We start from the raw sequence: 9,948 nt of genomic DNA on the forward strand, positions 1-9,948 counted from the left end.
TCTTTTTCCTCTGTTTAGAAAATGCCTAGTAGACACAGCTCCTAAGAACCATTAAGTATTAGGCACAGATAAGTTGTCTTCTTAAAATAAACTATGTAAACAGTTCCGAAGTCAGCTTCATACAGATAATGCCTAAGCTATTTGACTATCATTTACAAAAGGCATATTCTACAGAAACCTCAGAAATAAGGCATTGCTTTGCCAGATCAGTAGCACACACAGCAGTTGGCTGCAGATAAATACAGTATTTAGTGGTGTGCTGTTTTTACAAAAAGGACCTACAATCCACTTTATATCCTTTTGTTTGCAGTTGGTTTTGGAGTAGTCCTACATTATGTAAAAAGAATTAATTTTTGATAACAACTTTAATGTTCTTATAAACTAGTCACGTACATGTTATACTTCCAAATGCAGTCTGTCTCGTAAGTTTAAATATAAGTTAGTCTTAATTTCAAAAATATGGTTTAATTTGCTTTGCAGTCTTGAGCCCAGGCTGAGGCATTATAACATTTAAACCTTTTTCTGCTGCTGTTTAATACACAACATAAATATTTTAAAAATGATAAGAAAGGAAAGCAAAAACAAAAAAAGGAATGAAGGCATTGGGAATACTTTAAAATCTGATTTCGCTCTGGATTTGGTTGAGGGACTGCTTTCCCTTTCTCTTCTTCATCTGCCTTCCAATTACATGGTCAACTTCTAGGTCCCATTCCTACAGGGTTGCCACCTGATGGGGCCTTGGAAATCGGCCCTTTCACTTGCTGATTTCATTCTTTGGGACTCCTATTTTGGTAGAGATTTAGTCAGCTTCATCCCTCACAAAAGAATGAGGGCCTACCTGTTCTTTCTTGCCCAGGAGGAGGATGTATGATAACCAAAGATGGAGTTCATGGGCATATGACATTTCTATACTTTTTAAAAATCTTTTCTGATTTTGTCATTTTTTTATATCTACTTGAAGTTCTATTTCATTTTATGTCACATTGTTAGTTTCCCAAGACCTCTGAAATGGGGTCACATAGGGACAGCAAGTAAATAAACAAACAAACAGATCACCACCCCTCCCTAAACAGCATCTTTTTTTTTTTTTTTTAAATATCAGAAACTGCGAGAGAAGCAAAAGGCTGTCCGAGAAAGTCATGGCCCCAATCTGAAGCAAGTAAAAATGTGGCGAGATCTGCAGCTGCTCATGGAGTGCAAAAAAGACTGTTTTCTCAAGCAACAAAACCAAACATCCGTTGGCCAAGTCATTCAGGAAGGGGGAGAAGACCGCCTGGTCTTGTGAAAGCTCTCTGCTTGGTATCTAGGTCATCCCAAAGAGCAATTCTTCCCTGAGCAAGTCTGTGGCACATGTTGGTTGAAGTTTACAATTGTTTCTATGCAAATTAGATTTCTAATTGCCATGGTTCAGGAGTTTAGTTAAAAAGGTTCTTGGCTTAAATAGAATAGTGTTGGGATTGGAGGTCGCTTCATTTGTTCCTTCTTAGGAGAGAAAATCTTTTATTTTGCTGATGGATGGGCAGGCCTCCCATCAGTTGAAAGCCAGTTGTGTGGCTAAAGCAGTGGGAAGGTTTGTGGATGCAGTTGCATTCAAATGTCTTTAAGAGGCAAATCATTCCGGAGAAGCAGAGACAAAAAACAGGATTAGGATAGGTTGTAGATGATGTGACATCATGCCACAGAACCAGCCAGGTTCAAGTCACACAGGCTCCCACCCCTTTAGGTGCATACCTTTCACACCCTGCTTCTTTTTGGCCCAAGAAAGTGGGACCAGTTCATTTCTCCAAAGCCCCTTTCACAATCCCAGTAGCCAGAACCAGGGTTGAGGAAGGACCTTTGAGTTATTGAAGGAAAAAATGCATGCTTAAATTACAGGGAAGTTGTGGGCAAGGCTTCCTGTCAGCGACGGAGTGGATGTATAAACCCTGATGATCTTTGTGGGCCTTGATTCTTCTCTGAGTTGCCCCCGTGGACCTGCCGGTTGCTCAAAGGCCAAAAAGCAGAGGACCCACTTTCCTTAATTCTCTTGGATCCAAACTAAAGCTTCAGCACAGGTGATCTGGAATTCTTCTGCCTTTTCTCACTTGCTTCACCTTTAGTGAACATACTTAGAAGTGTTTATTTTTGCGTTGAAATTTATTTTTTTTAAAGTTCCCTTCTTCAGCTTATTACATTGCTGATGTTGTTGATTTCCTTGTGGCGTTCCGCATGCATGCGCTCTCTCTTTTAAACTGGTGGATACTTGTTTTTCATTAATGTAGCAAGAAAGACAATAAACTTATTTGTAGCGTGACTCTTTCCATGTTGTCTGTAGGAGTTCATTGAATTGAGTTCCTGCTCTGGGAAAGAAAAAGGTTTGTTTTCTGATTAGAGCTAATGAAACTGGTCTCACTGATGAATGCTTGTGAATTATATATGTGTGTTTACATTTTTAGGTGCATCTTTAAAGGAAGAAAATCTAAGGGTACACCTAAATAAATGTAACGTGAAAAGCAGCCTTCTGTGACCAGATTCAGATCTCACCTATGCTAAGCATCATTACCATGACCAGGCAAATTATATTATCCAACCTTATTTTCCCTTTCCTTGATGAATTTGTGTGAGTCTAAAGACAGTAGAGAGCCATGGAGATGCCCTTGAAGGGAATATTCAGAAGCCATTCCTAAGACAACAAGGACAGAAGCATTTCTGAAGCCCTGGGAAGGGAGACAGTATTAGGAAATGGCTCCAGCGGGCTCCTCCCTGACTTTCTGGGGCAACAGAGTTCTAGCCTTCCTCTGGAGTCAGTTTCCTGATCTATCTATCTATCTATCTATCTATCTATCTATCTATCTATCTATCTATCTATCTATCTATCTATCTTTCTTTCTTTCTTTCTTTCTTTCTTTCTTTCTTTCTTTCTTTCTTTCTTTCTTTCTTTCTTTCTTTCTTTCTTTCTTTCTTTCTTTCTTTCTTATTTATTCGGCTTGTATGCCGCCCATCTCTCCCACGGGTGACTCTGATCTTATCAACTTGATAGGGCTGATATACAGACCTAGTTCGGCCATGGTTGTGTAATCCACAATTGGCTGCCCTTACACAACATGCTAAGACAAAATCAAGCATGCCACATGATGACTGAGTGCAGAGAAGGTAATTGGAAGTCCCAGAGTTACTTGGGGTCTCCATACAGCTTTTTTTGCAGCTGTTGGAGCCTTCTGTGAAAGCAGGTTTGGCCTAATGGTTAAGCCCTGGACTTTGGGCCAGTCATTCTCTCTTAGCCCTAGGAAGGAGGCAGTGGCAATTTCTTTTGGAAATGTTGCCAAGCAAATGGCAGAGGCTGCTTGTCCACGGAGTTGCCGGGAGTCAAGACTGACCCCAAAAAATCCCCCAAAGAGCCACCATTTCCAAACCTTTGGCAGCATGGTTTTCTGCCCTTTGCAGTGGGATGCACAGAATAAATACAGTGTAAGCCCTACAGCAGGGTTAACCTAATTTAGAAACTTAACAACTGGTGATAGTAGAATCACTTGCCACATTAAGATCTTTTTCTCTTGCCTGTTCACTTCACAAGTGGAACAACCATAAAGTGCCTTAGCCTTTTGAGAGTGGGTCAGTCAGCAGATTTCTGAAGCCTCATATCCCCGGGGAAGATAAATTTAAACCTGGTCTAATTCAATTCGCAGGGAGAGGAGCAGGAAGATTTAGCATGGTCCCAAGGTGTGAGAAAATGTATTTTGGCAGAGGGGCAGAAAATATAAATAGCTGGGGGGTCCCAGCGGAAAGTAGTTTTGAATCTACATCCTGAGGTAATTGTTGAGGGCTAAATGGCAGTTTAATAGGACTTGTGAGGTTCACTGACATCCCAAAATTCTGCCCCTCAAGGCTCTAAATCACATTTATTATCCACTAAGTCATTTAGCTATAACACAGCCTCCAGTCGCAGCAGTGGCATTTCTGAAATCAGAGTGGAGATTAGGGTTAGGTCTGAAACAATATTTCTCCCTTCTTAGGTTTCATCTTAAGGATGGAGAGGTTCTTGGAGGATGGGAGAGAGAATTTTTCTTCTCCGTTGGTGTAAAATACAATGTTGAAATGACATCTTGGAAGACCCCATCCAACAGGCAAAATGTCTGTTATTTAGACTTAATCAATCTGAATGGTACTCTAACGATACATAGTTGTTTTATTTCTCAGTTTCACACGTTACCTTATTCTGATCTTCCAACAGCCCTGTAATGCCAGTATGATTACTCCCATTTTGCAGATGATGTATTGAGGCGAGGGAGGGAGGAAGGGAGGGAGGAAGGAAGCAACCAACCAACCAAGCAAGCAAGCTTGGTGAGTTAATAGGTGAGATTAAATTCGAACAAGGGCCTTCTTTCACTCTTTTTAATCCCTGTGCTGTTAAAAGTTCTTCAATCCCAGGGAGAGGAAAACCTCAAAAACAAAGTGGAAAGACAGATTTGCATATTCTGCTAAGCCATAATTTAACATTATTTACATAAACCATCATTGGCTGCATTAACCACAGCTTGCAAAATCAAAGCTAAACAAACCACATTATGGCTTAGTGCAACCTGCAACGCTGGCCCTATTATAATTCATATAACAGAGAGATCCCTATTATATAGATATCTATCTAGCATTCATCTTCAAAAACAGGAACATGCCAGGTCTCTGCACCTGAACTGGGCTTTGCAAAATACTTCAGATAAGAACAGGGTGCATCTTGACTGAATATAATTTACAGAAGGAGAGAAAAAAATGGCATTCAGAATACATTTCTGGACTTCTGACTTTTCAGACGGTAAATATTTTATTGATATGGAACAGTATTTGAGAGGCACAATTTGGCTAAAGGCAAGTTGAATTAAATTAAAACAGCAGCTTTTGCAGTAGCCATACTTGGTCATTTGGAACCCCTATCTTGAAAAGCAACAAAAGAAGATGCTTTTTACCCAGTCCGTTTGAAGTGCTGCGTCATTCCTGCTGCCCTTCAGAAGAGCAAACTGATTACGCACTTCATCAGCATCCGAAATTACTTTCTCATCTCAGCTGAAGCAGAAAATTATAATTATCCCCCCAAATGGGGAGTGAAGATTTCTGGAGAAACAGATAAAGTGGCTATCTTTAGCTCTTTAGAAAAATGACATTCAATAATGCGGCTTTAATTCAGTGCCCTCCACCTTCCCAGTTTCTTAATTTGATCGGAATCTCTTGGGAGGGAGGAGGCTTTTGAGGAAGTGTGACAGTGTCTTCAGCTTAGCTTTAAACCTCTCGCTTGCTAATGGCATGAGATCTGACAAAGTCTGGAAAACCATAGAGCACTTTTCTCATAGAGCTCCATTTTTTAAGAACATACCCATACTCAGAATACCTAATAATGCACATACTAGATTCCCGAAAAGCCCAAGAGTCTCTTTGCATGACCAGAGCTGTTGAACTAACCATCCAGATTTCCTTCTACAACTGATCTGCTTATACATTTGACGAGATTTGATTAAGAATTGCTGAGAGCTCTCAGTTCAGTGCTTGGGCTTTTAGATGCGAGAGTGTATTGGAGAATCTAAACCCTGATTTGAGCTGGACGCCAAGGTTTTATACAAAAATTACCAACCTAGAACTGTAATACCTGGAGGTGCGTCAAAAGGAGTGATTTTTTGTGGTCGTCTGCAGTGTTAGCATGCTGGTACAGTATCGGCTCAAGGTTCTAATCCCTCTGTGATGAGGCTAACTGATTTAGATGAAGTACTTCGCATTTCTGATCCTGCCGGTGGTTCTTTTAGGTATGCAAGATATCACCTTTCCATCAAGCCAGTCTTTCAAGAAAAGAGACCTTAAACTAAAAACAACCATCCCTCCAACCAGACCATGCCATTTTTTTTCCTGCCAGTTTGATGCCAACAGGGAGTAGGATGGGTGCGTTATTGATGTTGAACAGTTTGGATACCTTGATGGAAGTAGCTCTGTTGACAAGCACAGCCATTCATCGTGACTGCTAAGTGCAGTCTTCACGCTGCAGCACACATTCTGCCTTTCTACTTCCAGAAGAGAAACCTTGTGTGAGATGGAGCTTTGGGCTGATCAAGCAGGCCTCTTCATATTATCTTTCTCTTTGCATGAATGACAGGGGCTGGAACTGATGAGGGACCTGGAAGCTTCCAGGAGCATCTTGGTGTCCATTGCTAGAATGAACACTGGTCTAGATTGGGGTGCTTTCAGCAGAGAGAGCAAGGACAGCGTTAAATATCTCTGAAATACAGTAATCAGAAACCGAAAAAGCTGTGTTTTAGGCAAACAATCTATGTCTTTTCATAAACTGGCCACGTAATTGTATTGGTTTGAAATGGCTTAGCTTTTATGGAAGATAAGGGTCTTCAGAAGATAGGACTTTCCAAGTCACTGCTTTTTCCATTGTAAGGTATGCCCTGAAGAAATCTGGTGACTGAAAATCTTAGGCTGTAAATTGGCTGAATGAGAGGCTTGCTTTGCATGACTGCAGTTTTTCTGAACAATAAAATACCACTTTGGGACAATTCTTGGCAACCGCAAATGAAAAAAAGTTAGGACTGAAAAAAGAAAAAGAAAAGGAGGAATTAACCGAGTCAGAAAGTGTTGATTGCTGGAAGATGCTGGGAAATAAGGGTTTGGTAGCCCAACTATTTTGCATGCTGTCCCCTTGTTTACTGAGCTTCTATGCAGAATAAATCACGAGAAATGCTGGACTAGAAAAACTAGAAATTGGAATTAAAATTGCAGGGAGAAAGCTGACCTACTGCTCAATGGTGAAAAAAAACCCCACATCACTGTCAACAGGCAATGTCAACCCAATGCAGATAGGTATAGAAGAAGCTAAAGGGGGACTGAAGATTGAACGAAGAAACATGAATGCCTATGAATTATGGTGCTGGAGAACATTTTTGAGAATACCTAAATTCCTCATTTAGTCCTAGATAAAGTAAAACTGCTCACAAGGAGCACTAATAATGAACCTGAAGCCTAAATATTCTAGACCAGTCTTTCTCAACCTTAGTCACTACTTTAAGGTATGTGGACTTCAATTCCCAGAATTCCACAGCCAGCATGGCTGGCTGGGGAATTCTGGGAATTGAAGTCCACACATCTTCAAGTGGCCAAGGTTGAGAAACACTGTTCTAGACACATAATCTGAAAACAGGAGAGGTTCTGCCAGTTGATGTGGACGAGACTAAGATGGAGGAATAGATGTGAGAGAAATCAGCTGCCTGGGCTGGAGAGATGTCCCTTTAAACAGGGTTCAAACAGGCTGTGCCCAGCCCAGCTCTGGATGTGTTGCCCCACCACTGAAAGATGCTTTGAACCCCCCAGTTTGGGGGGCATCCTACTGGGTTTCTCCTATATCAAAGCAACCCCTTGTAACTGGCCAGTCAGAAATCGATTGCAATGAAAATGAAATGCAATTAATTTAAAACTGAACTGGGAGGACACCGTGCTGAAATGTTCAGCTTTAGCGGTGTTTTTTTTCAACCGACACCAGCTTTAGAAGAAATGTGGGAGTGTTTCCCCCCCCCTTTCTCTTTTTTCCCCGCTGATGACTCAACAATGTCAAAACAAGTGGCCGGCTTTTATTCTAACACTTCTTGAAGAATTTGATTGAAACTCTGTATGTCCAGATAACGTCCAACAAAGTGGCCCTCTTGCGTTTCGTTTCAAGATATTTTTGGAAACAACATAAGTGACCTTGGAACGCCAGAGTTGCTTTTTCCAATTTAGGATTTTGCAGCTGGCCCAAAGGGAATACGAATATTATTGAAACGTTTTGAATTGGTGCATGAAGACCGGCAATGTGTAGCATACTACTGATGTATGCAAGCTATGAGAATTGTTGTTCTCCTCTGCTCTGGGTGTGGATGTGTGTTTACTTACCGAGGCCATCCATCCACGAGCTACCGTTGGATGTAGTTTTTCACCATTCTACAGCTTGCATTTTGCTCATGGTCAAAAGCTCCTTATGTAATTTGAATGGAATACTACTTTGTTTATCTGTTTTTGTTTCTTTGGAAGTCGTCGTAACTAGGAACTGGCTTTTGGGTTACCCACCTCATGAACCTGCTACCAAGCCAGACTTGATGTGAAGTCTAAATGACAACAGCCTGTAACTTTGGTTTGGCGCTACATTTTTGGCTGGAGTGGTCTCCTGCAGGAGCTAAATTCCTTGATGATGATGATGATGATGATGATAATTCCTCGTCTTGAACCATTGCAAGAGATGTACCAAATCTAATGGAATGAAGGAGAGCCATGCCAGACAATCATCCTTAACCAAGGGTTTAATTTCATAGGAGGGCTCTCGTTACAGATATATGATAGCGTACCGCCTGGGGTTTATTTTTATGTAAAATACTTCTATTCCAAATGCCAATCTTCCTTTTTAACCTAGGCAGGAAAGCTCTAAACGGTAATACAAAGGAATGCCGTACTTTGAGAAAAAAAGGAGGAGGAAGAATTGACTAGATCGACTAGATCCTGCTCTTCCATACAGCTTGGTTTACAAATCACAAGAATGGGGATCGTGCTTTGTACTAAGTCACGTTATTCCAGAGTGCAAAGTACAATCCCGCTGATGACCACAAGAGAGGGGAAAAGTGGAAGGAGGTCGCGAGTTAATGGATTGCATTAAAGCATAATATTTAATTGGGGTTCTCAATGTGAGGGTAGCCTTTGTCATTTCTAATATTTGGTTTATGGTGTAGTACCGCATGAACCACGCCACTGTGCCTCGTTCACTGACCCAAATCATGGCTTAGCAGTTTACTAACCCATAAAGCAAAGCAGATACCTGCTTAACTGTCTACCTTGAAACCCACCAAGTAACATTTTCAAGAGGGACCTCGTGATGGCATTGCCCTCCCTGCTGCCAAAAAACCCTAAGATAACTCCAGGAGATATGGCTTCTAGCTCCCCGTGTTCTTAAAGCCTTTGAAGGTAGACTACCGGCTATCCAGAAAACAAAGCAATAGTTTGGTCTGGCTTTGGTGCTTGAGAGCAGGCAGCCCGTGTGCAGAAGTCGGCCAGTGGAGATCTTCAGTGGGTGACAGAGATGAACATTAATGCTCTCCAGTGCTTGTGCCTCAGCTGCAACAGAAACGATAAGTCCCCCTTCCTCACCTGAACAGCAGGGACAATAACCTCTTCCTTTTCCCTCTGTGGATATTCAGAGAGTGAACATCACGTCCAGATTTTGCTCAGGAATGTCTTATGCCTTGAAGTTAACCACCAGAGAGGGGGCGCCACAGGATACGTGGACAGCCTGCCTGGAGACACCGCTTGGCATCCTCAGGCATTCTTAATTCAATTAAGAACCTGTCTTGAAGCGCTGGTGAATTTAGCACTTAAAAGCAGCCAGAGAGATGAGCCGTTCTCATGCTCAGGAACATTCCAGTAAAGACTGAGTCATTCACTTCCCTGTCGTATAATATAATTGCATGAAAGAGTGTGATTTAATTGCTTGGAGCTAGGATGCATCCTCCCTCGAACCGGCTTTCTATGTCTGGGACGATCCCCACAAGTTAAGCTGCCAGCCTTCCCAACTAGCATAACAGAAGGTCTATTTGTAGCAATCCGCCTTAAGTGGATGTTGAGCAACGCAATACCGGTAGAAGAACATTGATGAACCACCCACACGTTTCTTCTAGAAATCCATAGAGGCAAGACTGAAATTTTACAAAGTAGTTGCATTTTCTTCCCCTAAAATTCTTCATTAGACAAGAATGGATAGGAACATCCTCCCCGCCCCCCCCCCCAAAATGCCGGTAGAGATTAAAGGCAGGCCTGTGCCAATTTACACACTTCTACAGTCAACCAGTCTTCTAAATATAGGAGCCTGCAAATGCCAGGGTACCCCTGCCTCTGGCAGGACCTACCCTGCCTGTAAGACACGAGGTCATGAAATGAGAACGCCTGCCTCTAGGCCATGTGGGTAGTCCC

The 9,948-nt window shown here is 41.9% G+C and overlaps 1 protein-coding gene across 1 annotated transcript in view; it reads left to right on the plus strand.

The window, feature by feature from the left end:
• IFT81 (intraflagellar transport 81) overlaps positions 1-2,288 on the plus strand; it is a 28,806-nt gene extending 26,518 nt beyond the window's left edge. The window contains exon 19 of the mRNA XM_007433271.3: positions 1,103-2,288. Within this exon, the coding sequence (XP_007433333.1) occupies positions 1,103-1,285 (183 nt within the window). The 3' untranslated portion in view covers positions 1,286-2,288. The remainder of the gene's footprint in view (positions 1-1,102) is intronic.
• Positions 2,289-9,948: the final 7,660 nt, after the last annotated feature.

The sequence above is a fragment of the Python bivittatus genome, unplaced genomic scaffold (assembly GCF_059951505.1).
Source record: "Python bivittatus isolate LINGU-HERP-01145 unplaced genomic scaffold, Pbiv_v1 ctg000100_np1212, whole genome shotgun sequence".
Classification (NCBI taxonomy): domain Eukaryota; kingdom Metazoa; phylum Chordata; class Lepidosauria; order Squamata; family Pythonidae; genus Python; species Python bivittatus.